Source organism: Nicotiana sylvestris, chromosome 4 (assembly GCF_000393655.2).
Source record: "Nicotiana sylvestris chromosome 4, ASM39365v2, whole genome shotgun sequence".
Taxonomy (NCBI): domain Eukaryota; kingdom Viridiplantae; phylum Streptophyta; class Magnoliopsida; order Solanales; family Solanaceae; genus Nicotiana; species Nicotiana sylvestris.
The window spans coordinates 49,085,636-49,102,846 of NC_091060.1; the positions used below are offsets into that span (position 1 = coordinate 49,085,636).

At 36.2% G+C, this 17,211-nt stretch overlaps 2 protein-coding genes across 4 annotated transcripts; one reads left to right on the plus strand and one right to left on the minus strand.

The window, feature by feature from the left end:
* The first annotated feature begins 10,829 nt into the window (after positions 1-10,829).
* On the plus strand, positions 10,830-11,282 carry LOC104223873 (protein SOB FIVE-LIKE 1-like). Its single transcript, XM_070172846.1, has one exon. It carries the CDS (start codon positions 10,830-10,832, stop codon positions 11,280-11,282), a length of 453 nt encoding a protein of 150 aa, XP_070028947.1.
* A 1,641-nt stretch (positions 11,283-12,923) lies between these two features.
* Positions 12,924-16,939, minus strand: LOC104223882 (6-phosphogluconate dehydrogenase, decarboxylating 1). Of its 3 annotated transcripts, none has more exons than XM_009775411.2 (2): positions 16,464-16,939; positions 12,924-14,668 (listed from the first exon to the last, which is right to left on the minus strand). In XM_009775411.2, exon 2 carries the CDS (start codon positions 14,657-14,659, stop codon positions 13,205-13,207), a length of 1,455 nt encoding a protein of 484 aa, XP_009773713.1. In that variant the 5' UTR covers positions 14,660-14,668; positions 16,464-16,939; the 3' UTR covers positions 12,924-13,204. The 3 variants fall into 3 exon arrangements, with proteins under 3 accessions (XP_009773713.1, XP_009773725.1, XP_009773720.1); XM_009775423.2 differs by having other exon boundaries at positions 16,504-16,818; XM_009775418.2 differs by having other exon boundaries at positions 16,484-16,818.
* Between the last annotated feature and the right edge of the window lie 272 nt (positions 16,940-17,211).

Genomic DNA, 17,211 nt, shown 5'->3' on the forward strand with positions numbered 1-17,211 from the left:
TGGAGACCATACCTCATTGGTAGGCACTTCCTTATCAAGACAGACCACCAGAGCCTCAAGTACCTTTTAGAGCAGAGGGTATCTACTCCCAGTCAGCAGAAATGAGTTGCTAAACTTATGGGATTTGACTACAGCATCATGTACAAGAAGGGAAAAGAGAATGTGGCGGCAGATGCTCTATCAAGGTTCCCTATGAATAGCATTCAACTATTAACCTACTGTATCTTCAGACTTCCTTGCAAGGGTGCTGTCATCTTATGTCGGAGATCAACACTTACAACAGCTGGCAACCCAACTCAGTCAGAGTGCATTAGCTAATCCTGTCTATTGGTTAAGAAATGGAATCATATACAGGAAGGGAAAGATAGTGGTTGGACCTGACAAGCTTCTCAGGGATGACATTTTGCATTTCTTTCATGATAGTGTTGTTAGAGGTCACTCAGGGATGGCTGCTACTTTGCATAGAGTCAATCAAGTCTATTACTGGAAGAAGATGATGGCAGGAGTTTATGAACATATCAAGAGTTGTGACACTTGCCAAAGGTGTAAGGGTGAGAATGTAAAGTCTCCAGGCCAGTTCCAACCCCTACCTATTCCAGAAAAGGTATAGCAAGACATCAGTTTAGACTTTATTGAGGGACTACCTAAGTCTCATAATAAGTCTGTAGTATCAATGGTTGTTGATAGGCTCAACAAATATGCTCACTTTATCAGTTTAGTTCATCCATATACTGCATCAACAGTTGCCCATGCTTTTTTAGACTATGTGTACAAGTTACATGGTTTGCCCCAAACTATAGTGAGTGACAGAGATACTATTTTTCTGAGTAAATTCCGGCAGGCCCTTTTTTAGGCTCAGGGGGTTCACTTGCACTACTCTATAGCCTATCATCCCCAATCAGATGGGCAAACAGAAGTGGTCAATAAGTGTGGAGAGTTATTTGAGGTACATGTGCAGTGATAGACCCAAGGATTGCTTGCAGTATCTTCCCTTAGCCAAATAGTGGTACAATACCACCTACCATTCTGCTATCAAAATGACTACTTTTGAAGTTTTATATGACCAAAACCCACCTCTCCACCTGCCTTATATTCCTCACAGTTCAATGGTCGACCAAGTTGATAGGAGTTTGCAGGCCAGAGAAACTACTATCAGACTACTCAAGCATCACCTCTTGTTAGCTCAATCTAGGATGAAGGCTCAAGTTGACAAACATAGAACTCCTAGGAGCTTTAACGAATGTGACATGGCTTTTGTAAAGTGCAACCATACAGGCAAGTATCCTTGAAGAATCACTCTTACCACAAGCTGAGTCCAAAATACTTTGGGCCCTTCAAGATCATCAAACAAGTAGGCATTGTGGTCTATCAGTTGGACTTCCTCCGCAGGCAAAGATTCACCATACATTTCATGTCTCTCAATTGAAGTTACAGATTGGTAATGCCCCAGCTATGCCCAACCTGCCGATTACCCTATATCCTCACGGGTACATTATATTAGAGCCCGAAGGGGTTTTGGATAGAAGAATACTCTCCAAGAATAACCCACAAGTTACACAGCTTTTAGTGAAGTGATCCAACTGTCCCACTGAAGATAGCACATGGGTAAACTTGCATACCTTGAAACAATAAATTCCAAACTTTGTACTTGAGGACAAGGACTCTTGGGGGGGGGGGGGGGGAAGTTGTTATGTGATGATAATGTACATAGGGTAGTAAAGGAATTCATAGAAAGTCAAGGGGTATCTTAGCAAATATCATTAGTTGGCAGTTAGAGGTTGTTAGAAAGCTGTTATAGTGTTTACAACAGTTAAGTGTTAGAGAGGGCTTAGAAACTACTTAAAAGGAGAACAATTCCGATTGTAAGGCATTGAAGAAGAAATAACAATACTCTCTTTCTCTTTCTACAGTCTAGACTAACTCTTTGTAAATTGTTCAGGGGCTATTCTTCTATTTTAGCTCCTTAGATTTACGAAATTCACACTTATTCAATTAAGTACACTCCACAAGTCTTAGCAGATTGAAACTCCAACATTTTCTAAAGACAAAATTAGGACACTTCTCAATATGTGTTTCTTATGTGAAACAGGCTTTCAAGTGATATTATGAAGTTAACGCCTCCATACGAAAGCATTTGCTTCATGCTTAAGCCTAGGGCATACTATGATTCAGAATATAGTCATTGTTTGATGTAATGGATATATTTTATCATGTCTAGATATTTTCATTAACTTCACATTCTTGGGAGATTTGCACAAATAGTATTTTTTTAGTGCATTGTTTAAGTTGTGACCCCATTAATTTATTTTTTTCAGGGTAAAAATAGCTTCGCGGCTAGTATTAGGTAGCTATATCCCGAGGAATCGCCAGGATCTGACATTGATGGACATTGTACTGAAATTAGGTTCAAATATTTTTGGTAATGGTACCTTATTTTGAAATCCATGACAGGAGTTTTAACTTCACAAGTTGAAACTCCAAGGTACTATTCTTGAGTTCAAAAGATGTACCATTGGTAAAAATATTCCTTTTAGGTTCAAACCCTTGCAACAATTATTGGGGTTCAAACTTTTATATGTTCGAAGCCGAGCAACAATTATTGAAGTTTGTTTAAAACTTTCTAGGTTCAATCAACAATAACAATTACTGGAGTTTAAACCTTTATAGGTTCAAAACCTAGCAATTATTACTGGGGTGATCCTTTCATATTGTTTCAGATACATTGTGTTGAATTCCTGAATTTTTCTTGAATTTTACACTAGCAAAGGCTCAATAGTCGGACTGGTAGTTACGTTGCCAATGCATTTGAAAATGCGGCCTAAAAGTAGCTACGCCAACCAATCTTTTCTTTTCTGGCGGAAAATTACTAAAATTTTGCCAACAGTGCCAAAATTGGTTCCAGAAGGACCCAGCTTAAATGGGAGAAATTCAAAAATAGCTAGATTTACCGGTGGTCATTCAAAAATAGCGACAGTTTCAAAAGTCATCGAAATTTAGCCACATTTCATGTAAAGATAAATCTGGAGTTTGGAGTTCCAGTATACTTTGCTGGAACTGCAAAGTATACTGGAACTCCAATATATTATACTGGAGCCAGCAAAGTATACCGGTTCAGCATAATATGCTGGAAGTTCATACACAGGTGCACCGTACTCCAGTATATTATGCTAGACTAGTCTCTCTTGCAGCAAAATAGTGGCTATTTTTTAATGACTTGACAAACTGGTTATTTTTGAATGATCAGTCCGAAAACTGGCTAGCCCGTGCTATTTTAACAGGTTAAATCTGCTTACGTTCTTTGCTTAAGATTTGGGCCAAGGCTTTGGAACATTGATGTTGCAAAGCCCAAAAGGCATAATGATCCATTGGTATTGAGTATTGACTATTGAGCATTGGAATCCAGAAAGTTGTCTTGTACCGATCATTTGGGTCCATGCGCAATTGCTACAAAATTGGACTACTCATTATGAATATTTTCAGGCGACATAATATTCCTACTATTTAGAAGCGGGAGTAAGCAGGACTTCGTCGTCCTGCTTCCCGGGGTAAAAATAGAATTCCAGCTATGGGCTATATAATTGGTTGATCGGTCCGTGTGTATATTGTATTTTGACATTAATCAACAAAAGATCTTAATCAAGAATGCGCCGCGTGTCCCATGCGTGAAAAGCTGGGCACATAATTACCTTTGTGCCCTTTTTGTACTAATCGATGGTTCTTCTTCCTAGGTCAATATGTCTCTACACTTTCAGCTTTATCTTCAAGTCTTCTCTGACAGCATCGTCTCATCCAAATTCGATGGTATAGATAAATTTCCAAAATTCAGTTTCCCTTCCAATGAATTCCCCATTTTAATGTTAGATATTGAGTTAAAATTGGGAGTTCTTCGGTAAGTTTCTTAACTTTCTATCTGGAAATTTAGGAATTAAGTGTTGAAACATGTGGCACCTTATTAATTTACAGCTGCGTGTTTTCAGTAATGTTTCCCTTTTGCAATTCCTCGCAGTATTCGGTTCTTTATTAGCTTCTCTGATTTCGCTACTTTCTCCGTTTTTACTGATAAATGGTCATATTTGTTATATTATGGTCCGAAGGAAACCAGTGGCGTGATAACGAGTATGGACATGGAGCTAGCACGATAGAACTTGGCCGGACATACAAAGCTGCTTCTCCCATTACGGACACCAATTTGTGAAAGATAAATATCATCTAATGTATGTATTATCCATAAAATGACTGCAAACTGGTCAAATAAAAAGTAGTCCAAATTGGTAAAATGGTGTTGTTGGACCATTGTAGTCGGGTTCGATGTAATTTATTTCCTTTCCCCCGAAGAAAAGGTATCCAGTTTGAGTATTTTTTAGATTTCAGAGGTGTTCATTGTTTTGGGTATTACAGAAGTTAGCAAGAAACTAAGCTAAAATGTAGTAGGTCATGCACTTTTGTTTCTTTTCTTATTTTTTTTAATGGTGATTTATAGTTTTATACTCTCTCTCTTTTGGACATAAGATGGCTTAGAGATGTTATGCCAGTTATTTTTTGTTGCATCTTGCATTTTGCCTCACTGTGATGCAATGTTTTCATTAACCTGTTAATAGGAATGTCAGTCTCCGGTTAATTTTTAGGTAAAATACTTTTAAGGTGAAAAATGAGCCTTCATTTAATTGTGGCTGCGTTGCAATATTTTTGCTCGCTCTCGACATCAAATTCTCCATTTAACTTGTGTACTTGAATAATAATCTGATGTAGCATAGTGACAAAATTTGCCTTCTCAGATTTACTATCCAAGAGATGAATTTGTGTACGTTTGTTTGCTTTTAACCTGAAATGTGTCAAATTCTTGGACAATAGAATTGTTGACTCTTACTCTTCAAAAGTTTTATTCAGGTAGACTGTAAGCACGTTGTAGATCTTTTAAAGCTTATGGTACATTTCCTATATTCTTGTCATTCTTAAGTCATTCATAAAGATAGATGTCAAGGTGTTGAAATAGCTTCTCTGATAGTCATGATTTAGATGTTTATCCTTTTTGAACGCCTATAAGGATTGATATATTTCTGCTTGCTTGGGATGTCTATACCTCTCTAAACTATAATCTTGTAGTGGTAGTTGCGGCCACATTTATTGTCGAAGAGGTACTCTCCCAGGCATCCTAAATCTCTTTGGTATTCTCGAACTCTGCTTTTTTGCAGTTCTGGTTATTGCTTTCAGCCTAAGAGAAGGCCGTACTTGAGGTGTACGAAGTTTTCGATACTCATCCCACATGTATGTGATTAAATTGAAATTTCTTGGTGATTTGAAAATAAAACTTTGTTTGCTTTAGATTATTGTAAATCCTCTCTTTAGGAATTATGAATTCTGGTTTGTGAGTAATCATAGATATCCTAATTCACTTCCCTGAAGAATATATATGTTTGACTAGGATATTGATCTGGTAGCTAAACATATCAAGCTGAGAAGAAAATAAGAAGCTTCACCATTTCCGTGTTGACTCAAACATCAATATCCTGTCCAAATTAATTTGCCAGCAGTGTGAGTTGTGTGAAAAATAGCTTTGAATCTTGAGAATAAGAATGTCAAAAATATTATATTTTAAAGTGATACCTGCTTCATTGAGATCTTATTTGAATGAATCTCCCTCAATCCTTTTACATGTGGTTTTAGAGAAGAATGTTGTTTAGTTTTGTCTGTGTAAATGAACTGCAATATTTTTTACTGCAAGCTACATCTTGAGACCAATTTGATAGTAATCATTTTAATCATAAAAAAATGGGAATGAAAAAAGAACTTATAAAGATGTAAATGTTTATTCTCCAAAGCCTCACTCTGATAAAACAGATAGATCAATTTCTGGTGAGTCAAAAATGGTGGTGGGGATTGGTTTTGGGCAATCACAACATATTCATAAATTATTGCAGTTTGCTCCTTCATTAGATGTGAACATGTAGTGGTCAAATAAAATGATAACCTTCTCATTAACTACCCCTAATTATTTTAGCTTTATTTTATCTTTCAAAACATGATTATGAAATCTAATATGTTACACAGAGTAATATAAATCTTTCCCTATTTACACAACTCAAAGGCCGCAGTGACTTTTGTTATCTTTATTTTTTTAAAAAGGCCAAGGCAATGTGACTTTTAAACAAAAAAGCAATTTCAGGATGAAATAAAATATATTTGCTTCCAGCAAGAAGGGATTAATTAGGTTTTTCATTATCAGAAAGGGTAAGCTACTCAATCTATAATCTTTAAGTTCAAGTTTCCTCGTAACAGGGAATCGATACGTCATGCTGCACAGAAAAATGAGAAATCAATTTATCAAGCTAAAACCAAGTACCTATATTAACTATTTACATTGAAGAACAATCTAGCCTGAAGAGTAACTATAAATTCTGCATAAAATCAGCTTTGGAGTGAATAGAATAAAACATTCAAGGATTGACAAAAGCAATTGGAAGAGCCAAAAGGTTATCATCCACTTTTGTGATACTCTTGGATATTTTTCAGAAACCAAAGGGTTATATTGCCAGTTTCTCTATCCTCCTCCGTGCTTTCATCACACTGCTAATATTTTGTTGTAGTTTTTACATGTATTTTAGAATCTTTTTCTTCCTGCCAACTTTAGTCAAAGAAGAAGGCACTGATGAGGAGATAACGGGGATGATAACCTATGAAATTCAATCCATGATAAAAATGAATCAAAGAGCTAGAGGAGAAGTTTAAGGTTATTAAAATTCTACCTCTAACCATACTTAGTTTTCTTGTTTTGGTAGTTATATTTTTCTTCTATTTTGATATCTTCTAAGCCATTTTTATGGTGATAATATGAATGGTAGGTATTTCCGCTTTTAAGAGATCCTCTCGATTCAAGAAATATAATCTTGAAGATATATAGTGGTAAATTCGGCTCTGCATCTTAGTTTCAGATTCATCAACTGTGAAAAACAATTAATAATATGTTGGCTTCATGAGATCTGTGATCCAGATGATAAGAAGGTAGAATATATTTAAGGAAATATAACTAAAGGAGTAAATGCAAAGAATTCATGAGGTTTTTCTTGAATATTGAGAAGCGACCAAAACTAGCTAGGGGTCCGAACACAAGTTAAAGTTACAAGTTTTTTCGTGATTGAGTTCTAGATAATTAATAGCGTTAAATATTGAAATTAAAGGGTTAGATAATATATGAAATACTTGTGGGGCATACACTGTTTGTTCTATATTTGTTTGCTCCTAATTATTGAGTTAATCTATGTTTTCTCAGAAAGCTTTGCTTTTGGTACAGGAGCTCAGGTTTTTTTTGCTCTTATTCAGCGTGACCGACTCAATAAACATTAGAATCTAGGACTGTCCTGTTGTATATGCTGCATGCTATATTGGAAAAGCGTCAATTGTGTTTTATATTTCTATTAGATGTCAAAATTTAACGCAAGAGTGCTTTTAGAAGTGGTGGATGTTTTTATAAGCTTGTTAGAGTATTCTTCCCCAAATGTTAAAAGTATGTTCGACTATCTATTAGAGTATTTATTTTGCTCGTTTATGAACAATTGGCTGGAAGAAGTGACAAATTTTTATTTCATGTAAAGATCCTTCACTCAAATGCTCAAGATGAGCACCACTAATAGAAAAAGAAAAAAAATTGAGGGATCAAGTTAGGTTTGTAGCAAACAGTAAACCAATATAGACTAGGCGTGCTTGACGAAGGGAGGCTATGAAGCTCAGGCCTTAGGATGAATTCTTCTTGTCTCATTATTGAATTCAAGACCAGCGTATTAATTAAGACCGATAGTGGAGGGAACCATCCATGAATCGCCTCTATTTGGGTATAAGCTCAAAAGTAGATAGATTATAGTAGGTTCATCACTGTGTTAATTAGGCTGCTACTAAAGGTTCTTATGATTTGCTTGAAGGCAATTATTCTTACTATTAATTGGTCGTGCTGATAGGTTCTATTATAGTATGTAACTCTATGTTAGTTTCTCAAAATTGTAGGATACATGATTAGATCTTTTAGAGCACCAAATATTTTCTGTTAGATCTCTTTTTTCTTTTGCCCTTTTATTTCGTGATAAGGGGGAGGAAGAACATATTCATTACTGGGGTTGATTATCTTTTTCTGTTGAGCATCTTGTTGCCACTATGAGTTTGCTTCGTGTTGCTCCGAAAAATAGGAAATTGAAGATGATATCTTTTGCTTTTGGTCTTCCCTTCCCCTCTCAATTATGCTTTATCAGTTCATCTTAGCACATAATGTAAGGACTTCTAGATAGTACAAGACATGGACAAACTTGTTTGTGAATCTTAAATATACTTTCTTGGCACTGTGGTAGGAGAGAGACTCAAATTTTTGTTTATACTTAGGCCTAGGTAAATTGCACCATTGATATAAGGGTGTGTAAATCTTAGAGGTGTCAGGAGCATAGAGATATGCGAAAAAAGTTTGAAATGTATCGATTAAACAATTATTATCTGATACATGTTAGGAAAGAAAATTTCATTAGTGAATGGGAGATGAAAACTCCTCATTTTCTACTATTCAAGACATATTTGTTAAGCATGATTCATGTATAATATTAGTTTATAAGGTTTGTTGATCATTTCAAAAAATTGCCAGCTGGAAAAAAATTATCATTTCAAATGTGCAGCTAACTCTTAACATATTGGATATACGTGCACCATTTCTCCAAATGATCCAATACTTCCTCTTTCTGACATTCCACCATATATAAGTCAATTACAACATAGTCATATATCATTTCTACAAGCATATATGTTTATCAACGACATACATAATTGGATATCAAACTATTTTTTTGATTCTCAGAGTTTGGGCTTGTGCATAGCATGATCATCAAAATGAGTACTTGTAACCCATGTATCTCATTTCAACTCCACAAACTAATCAGAGTACACTATGAAAAGTTTATCCACTCCTTCCATAAAATTACTAACTTATAGGTTTGGGCCCGGGTTCAGCACGGGCCATTCCACACTAGTCATAAATACAAGGCGTTGCTCATAACTAAGAATGCCATTGGAGTATAGTCCGACATCAATTTGTCGAAAGACACTGCTTCAATTAACATAAATAAACATCAATTTGTGACAAGAAGTAAAGTCTTAGAACCTTTATAGACACAGATCTACATACAAGCCGAGTTGTGATAATTGGTCGATGCAGTTTGCACAAAATTCTGCGTATGCCCCTATTCTAATTGAATAGTTTGATGAAAGCAGCAGGTAGTTGGGCTGTCCAATCTTTTGTTTTCTGCTTTCATCTGCACAATCACTTTCAACAGCAGGCAGATCAAATGAAAGACACTGAGAGTGACTAACTAGTGATGTCTCTCTTCATTTTGTGTGGTCATTCACTCGTGCCAATTTTTTGGTCATTTTTCTGAGAAGAATATTTACATTATCTATCAGAATATGGACTTTATGTTGTATTATTGATGCTAATAAAGTCAAGTGCAATGCATTTATCTCACCTGTCACATTAAGGGTGTTAAAGCTCTATTCCAACCACAGTAGAAGAAAGGTTTCTTGTTGATGTGTAACTATGTAGTCCACAAGAACTTGACGAAAAATCATATGCACAGAATTGCAAGTTAAAGCATCATTTTCCGTGCACATGAAATCTGATTGCAATAGTTTAAATGTTGAAACACATGATGAAAGCAAACAAGATGTTGAATCAATTCCGTAGCAAAAGAAATCTTGTCCTCATACTTTAAAACTTCCAAAAAATTATCCGAGATGGAGCCCAGAAAGCAAGAAAGATTTCAATGTTCAAGATTTAATCAGTACAAGAGGTAGCCTCTATACATAGGCTGAAAATCATGTAATGAATCTTCTAGTCTAGTCTTAACAGATAATAAGCCAAGATAAAAAATTTAGGTGGGGAAGACCCATAGTATACTGCCATTGGACAACAACCAAAGCAAGATTTTCCCATCATGTTCCAAATCACAAAAGGTTCAACTCCTAAGCCCGCTTATTCCGACTAAGTGATCCATTGGCGAAGTACGTCTACTCAGACTGTCACACTGGCAACGAGAGTAGTAACAACATATAGTGGAACAAACTAGCAGCACATAGGCATTCAGTTAGCTCGAAAACGGACTCGTAGTTAGAAATCAGATGCTTCCTCAACAACTATCTTTAGAATATCCTATCTCTCTCTTCAACGCTTTAAAACGAGCTAAAAGGCTTCTCTTAAAGCAGAAAATAGGAATTATAGTAGTTTCAGCTATTCGATTCGAATGAGCGCCCTCACTTCCTTTCCTTACTACGATATGCCCAAAAAAAAAAAAAAAAAAAAGTGCAACATATCAAAGAGGGATGACACAACCTACATAATATATGCGAGCCTTACGTGGACGATTTGGTAGTATTTTCAAAAGAAAGAACCGACCATCTAATTCAACCTCTACTTCTTAAAAAAAGTGCAAGAGCGTTTGATTTCATCCTTCACCCTATCCTATTTTAACTTCATACGAAACGCCAAAGCACATAGTTGGATTTACCTGCCTAAGCTATGGTAGACAGAGGCTGATACTTGTATTGGTGAAAATAGTAGGTACCCTGTTGAATAGTCGAGGTACGTGAAAGTTGACCCGAACACCACTATTATAATTTTTTTTTTTTAAAAGGAGGAACAATCCAAACTTTTGTTAGTACTTTGTGGGGTTACTTTAACTGTATGTTGAAAACAAAAGTTCAGGGAGTTTATAAAGCTGCAGAGGCTAAATAAGGAGTCAATTATATTCCATCATACAGATAAGTCACATTTCTTCTTGAATGTCTTTGTTTACTAGTTTGAGGTAATGGAGTCATCTAAACTCACTGGAGGCACAGAAGAATGCAGCAACGAGTCGGGATGGACAATGTATATCGCTTCTCCTATTCATCAATATAATCAAGAAGACTACGATAATGGTGATGAAAGAAATTCGAGGAAGAGAGATAAGTATCTTTACAATGATAATGACGATGATGACAATGAAGATGGCGAGAGTGATGACTCCTTAGTTTCGGATGCCACGTCTGGTCCAGGTCATCAAGAAGTATGCACAAGCATCGATAGAAGTCATGGGAAGCTTCAATTTAAGCATGCAGAAAATGAAACAACGAAGCTTTCAAACAAGGAACACCACGGACAGGTGAAGAAGAAACTGTATGATACAAATATAAAAGCAGCAAAAGAAGATTCAGGACACAAAGCAAAAAGCAGAATAGGTTATGCGTGTAGCAGATCAACATCTAGGAGAAAATATTAGATTTGAGGGGGACACTGAGCCACTATACCTTTTTTTGTTTAGAACTATTACATCAATGAGGTAAGAAAAATAAAATTTTCTAACTCAGTTGACAGGAAGGAATAAGTATAGGATCTTTATATATGGTTTCAGGACACAATAAGTCCGAGTTCTGAAACAAAAATAGTAGATACAGCTAAGTTTCCTCGCAATAAACAAATAAGAAAAGAGGTATGACTACTTCCAGTTACAAATACAAGTCAAAGAGTTCAAATCACATTAGGATGAGCAACTGCAGAAGTCGATACAGTCCTGTTAGAATGTAACTACTTAGTACGATAATTTGAAAATTGAAACGTTTTAAATTAGCATACAAACATTTGCATTCAGTCTGCGTGTACCATCTATTGATTGGAAATTCACAGGGTGACATCAAGAGAGCCACAGCATGGTACAATGATTACAAGAGCGGAATATTAAGATATCTATTACAAAAAATAGAAAACCAATTCATGCTTGAAGTACACGATCTTGGATATGTCCAATAAAAAATAGAAAACCAATTCATGCTTGAAGTACACGATCTTGGATATGTCCAATCAATAGAGTCAGTCTCATGGTAGATCCTGGGATCATGAATCACAATCTATGGACAACTGCTTGGAATCTGGTAATGAGTAGAGGCAAATCCACGATTTAAACTCTCTGGGTTCAATCTTTAAGGTTATTAGCACTGAACCCGTTGTGTTTTTAAAGTTAAAAGTTTATATCGACTATTTGTTACAGTTTTAGAATTTTTATACATAAATTTATGCTCCACGCTAAAAGTACTGGGTTCAAATGAACCCCGTAGCAAATGCTGCATCCGTCTCTGGTAATGAGAATTTCAAACACCAAAAAATTTCACGGTTCAATGTTGAACGTGTGCAGAGAAAGCAAAAAGAGACCATAATGCACTTTCCAATTAATTCAAAATAACATTTCACCCTGGGTTGGCTAGGAGGGGGTGAATTGAAGAAAAGAAACAAGGAAACTTGAAACATTTGATACCACTTCAAAACAGATGAAATTTAGGAGTGGCAAAAAGTTTAGGTCTAAAACTCCTTGGCATTAGTTGATCATTATCCTTAGAGAATTTCTTATCCCCATGGATATGATCAAAGAATTATCCTGAAAGATTAAAATCATGACTTGAGACGTCAAGATCTGTCAGTAGGCAAAGGAACTAAAGTCAGTTCCAGCAACAAACAATTAGTTTTAGTGTAAGAGATTAGTATTTAGCAACCTTGTTTCTATGACAAGACACATCATTTAGCTGGTAAAATTTCCCCTAACAACTTGTCCAAGGGAGAGAAGGGAAAAGATACTTTCCTGAGATTTAGTCTCAGCATGAGGAAAGTGAGACAGGAACTTGGAGCATGGCAATTTTCTGAAATAAATGAAAGGATCCTTAGCTGCAGAGAATGACAATCACTATGTATTATGAGAATTATATGAAGGTTCAATTGCCTGTTAATAAAAAACAAAAGGGAAAATTTGCAACACACAGAGGTTTCCTGATTTTGATGACACGAACGGGTGTATGTGACGATTCTCAGGTAATACTCAAAATATTTCAACTGAATCAGATACTAGCAAGCACAACATTTGAAATATGTAAGATGAGGGAAACGAGTAAAATTGACTCAAATAACAAAAGAAAATGAGAAGTGCACATCATCCTAGATTCATATTGCAAAACAAAGAACTGGAGAAAAGGGCATAAATGAAAGAAAAGGGCCAACGCCTTAAAGATACAAATAGGCTTCACAACAACATAGGTAAAGTTCCAACATTTGAGAGACCAGATGACAACATGATACTACAGAATATAACCTCCCAGATTCAATGACAACACGAACCTTATTCAATTAGGTCAAGTAAAAAGAAAACATCAAAAAACCTCAGTTCTTTGACTGTCTCGCAATCTTGAACCACTCGGTATGGTAAGATCCCGGCACATCAATCCTCTCATATGTATGAGCACCAAAATAATCTCTCTGAGCTTGAACCAAATTGGCAGGAAGTCTTTCCCTCCTGTACGAGTCAAAGTAAGCAAGACTTGAAGACATACCCGGTGTACTAATACCCGAGTTGATAGCAAGGCAGACTACTCTTCGCCAAGCAGACTGTCGTTCAACCATCTCTTTTGCAAATTCTTCATCCACAAGTAGATTAGCAAGATCCGGGTTTCTGTCATAAGCCCCCTTGATCCGATCCAAAAATATAGCACGGATAATACAACCACCCTTCCAAATCCTAGCAAGTTCCCCTAGTTTCAAATCCCATCCCTTTTCAACGCTCTTTGCCCTTATCAAATTCATGCCCTGAGCATAGCTACATATTTTGGATGCATAAAGTGCCTTTCTCACATCGTCAATCAACTGATTCTTATCCACGGACTGGTCAACAAGGATATCACTAACCCCGCTAGCTTTAAATACTTTAGCTGCTTGAACCCTTTCATCCTTTAATCCACTAAGGAATCTTGAATCCAATGATGAAGCTATTGTGGGTGCAGCAACTGACAGCTCAGCAGCTTGCTGAACGGTCCATTTACCAGTACCTTTCATCCCAGTTTTATCCAAAACTTTGTCTACAAGATACCCGTCTCCTTTATCATCCTTGATTCCAAATATATCAGCTGTGATTTCAATCAAGAAGCTCAGAAGCTCTCCTTTGTTCCAGTCCGAGAAGACTTGTTGTAATTCATCATTAGAGAGCTTGCCAACAGATTTTAGCACATCATAAGCCTCTGCAATTAACTGCATGTCACCATATTCAATTCCATTATGAACCATCTTAACAAAATTTCCAGAACCTCCTTCACCAATATATGTAACACAAGGGCCACTGTCGACTTGAGCTGCAACCTTTAGCAAGATGTCCTCTATGTTCTTGTAGGCTTCAAAAGAGCCTCCAGGCATCAGTGAGGGTCCGTTGCGAGCACCCTCTTCACCGCCTGAAACTCCCATTCCTAGATAAAGAAGACCCTTCTCGGCCATTTCTTTCTCTCTCCTCTCAGTGTTCTCATACCATTCGTTGCCACCATCAATGATACAGTCTCCTTTCTCCATGTAAGCAGAAAGGGTTTTGATGGTCTGATCAACTGGTGCACCGGCCTTGACAAGAATGATTATGACACGGGGCTTTTGGATGGAGAGTACAAAGGACTCTGGATCATGAAAGCCATAAAGAGGAAGATTTCCTTCCTTTTTAGCTCGTTCAACAGTCTCGTCAACTTTTGAAGTGGATCGGTTGTAAACAGATATAGGAAATCCTTTCTCGGCAATATTGAGAGCAAGATTTTGTCCCATAACAGCAAGCCCAGCAAGGCCAATTCTTGTCGGTGTAGCCATGTTGGTTACCTGTTATAGGAGGATGTGAGAATTTCATTTTTTCCCTTACAATGAAATGAAAACAGAAAAGGTTAAAAGAGAAATAGAGCAGCAATAGAGAGAATAGATCACAGCAACTTCTAAAGCAGATTCTGCAAAAATTCCCTGCCTCTCTTATATCTGTACTGGTCATTTGGTCTTAGGTTGAGCAAATAAACCAGAGATACCTGATACCTACCGATTTGCATCAGTCAAAAACACTACGAATGGTTGAACGTTGATTTAGTGAAAGATGCTTAAGACGGACAACAACTTCACTATCCAAAGGCAGGTAAAGATATCTGATGGCTGAAAAATCCTTATTAGAAATAGATGAACAGTCCCTTCATTATTTGCTTATAAATTCAAAAACAAGGTTCAAGAAAACGGCAATTCAGATTCATTTAGTATGACTTTAAAAGACGGGTTTGCGGACAACAAGAATGGCACCAGTGAAAATGAGAAAATAAAGACATGAGTGATTTTACCGACAACTCTCCTACTCAAGAGCAGGGGCGGATTTAGGGGGCGGAAGGGTGTTCACCCGAACCCCCTTCATGGAAAAATTATACTGTGTATGTAAAGCAAAATCTGCTTTTTTACAGATATATATTATGTTTTGAATCCCCTTGACATAGCCCAAAAGCATAGCTTAGTGGTCAAGAGGGTTCAAAACCTTCGTAAGGTCATTGGTTCTATTCCCACTAGCTACACCCTTTTTAATTATTTTTTTCGAACCCCCTTAGCGGAAATCCTGCCTCCGCCACTGCTCAAGAGGAAAACCGATGAAAGGAGACAACAACAATGAAAACAACTGCACTGGAATAGGAAGTTCAATAACATTGTCCATCTCAAACTCACATTCACTGTATACCTTCAATTTGTATAGAAATGAAATGCTAAATAACCCTTGTAGAGACAACTCTTGAATCATAAGTAGACTCAACTTATGAGCTTAGTGGCAAAATTAATTAACTGACTCAATTTATGAACTTACTAAATGAACTCAGGAAGGTCAATACCAACATAAAATCTAAGAAAATGGCAAAAATGGCCGATGTTTTGGCTAACACCAAAAATTCATGCTGAGACATGAAACCAGGCCGAAAAAAGAATTGAGCCACAATTTTTGAAAACTGAATAAACACATTATAAAACAGATCAGGCAAGAAAAAGCAGGAAATCGAGTTCGAATTGCTTTACCAAACAGCAGGTAGGACAAAATAGATTAGATTATCATGAAATACTAAAAAGTGTAGACAAAAGGGTGATCTTTGCAAACAAAAGAACCAAGTAAATCGCTAGATTTTCCATCCGATGAAACGAAAAAGTAAAAGTGCACATTCTTACCTAAAACCTAGAAGCACAAGAAGTAGCAATAATGTCCCACAAAGACACACACAGGGGGGAAAAGGAACTAGGCGATCCACGTATTAAAAACCACGGGTAAAGTTAAATCCACCAGCTACTGAAACAATTCAATCATAAAACACCCAGTTGAACACAATGAGCAACTCATAGAAACATCCAAGAATTTAGGCCAGATTAGAATCAAACACCAAACAATCACAAAAAAAAATCAAATCTTTCACAGATTAAATCGATTCAACCACTAAACAATCACAAATAAAGATCATAACTTTGACAGATTAAACTTATCCAAAACAAAACTACTACTACTACTACTAGTACTACCTCAACCAAGTACCAAGATTTTAACTGATGAAATTTACTTCAAGTAAATGAAACAAGGAAAAAATTATGAACTGGGTTGTCGAGATCAAACCTTTAACAGATAAAACTTACTCAAGAAGATCCTTTACTACCTCAACCAAGCACCGAGATTTGCTTCAAGCAATATAGTTGTATGAGATTTCCCGTTAAGTAATTGAAACAACAAACAATTTATGGACTGGGGTTGTTGAGATAACGATCAGATTTGTGGAAAATTGAGTATAAATAGTGAATGCATGAAGATATAATTGAATGGTGTGAACTCAAGTTTGTAGGTTAAATCAACTAAAGCTGTTTGAAGTGAGACTAGTTCAAGAATGGAGAGAAAGGACTTCAGGAGGCGGCTCTAATCTTCTTTTTGTCAAACGCGGGGGTATCCCTGTTAAACAATGGCTGCTCGCTTATAGTATTCTCATGAATTTTCAACTATACGGTCCTTTAACAAATTATTACTATAATTTTCGACATTTTCTGACGTTCCTTTTTTTCTTTTTTTCTTTTTCTTTTTTGTGTCTATCTTTTCCTAGAGACATGCCTTTTCCGGTCCTTTGATCCATTCACTAGTTATAACATAAAAAACTATTTGTACAAATAATTAATAATAAAAAAATTATATAAATAATAAATTAACAATAATGGGATTTCTATGCATAAATTACTTACTTTAGATCTTTAAATAACTTAATTTCCATATTGCTAACATACATATTTGTATTTCTCATTTTATTTCGCATGAAATAATAGAATACATAAAATAGTTTTTTTTTAGGGAAACTTACACAAATGTCCCAAATAAGTTT

Bases quoted from the DNA above. Each gene is read 5' to 3' on its own strand.
- LOC104223873 (XM_070172846.1), top strand. From the start codon at position 10,830: ATGGAGTCATCTAAACTCACTGGAGGCACAGAAGAATGCAGCAACGAG.
- LOC104223882 (XM_009775411.2), bottom strand. From the start codon at position 14,659: ATGGCTACACCGACAAGAATTGGCCTTGCTGGGCTTGCTGTTATGGGA.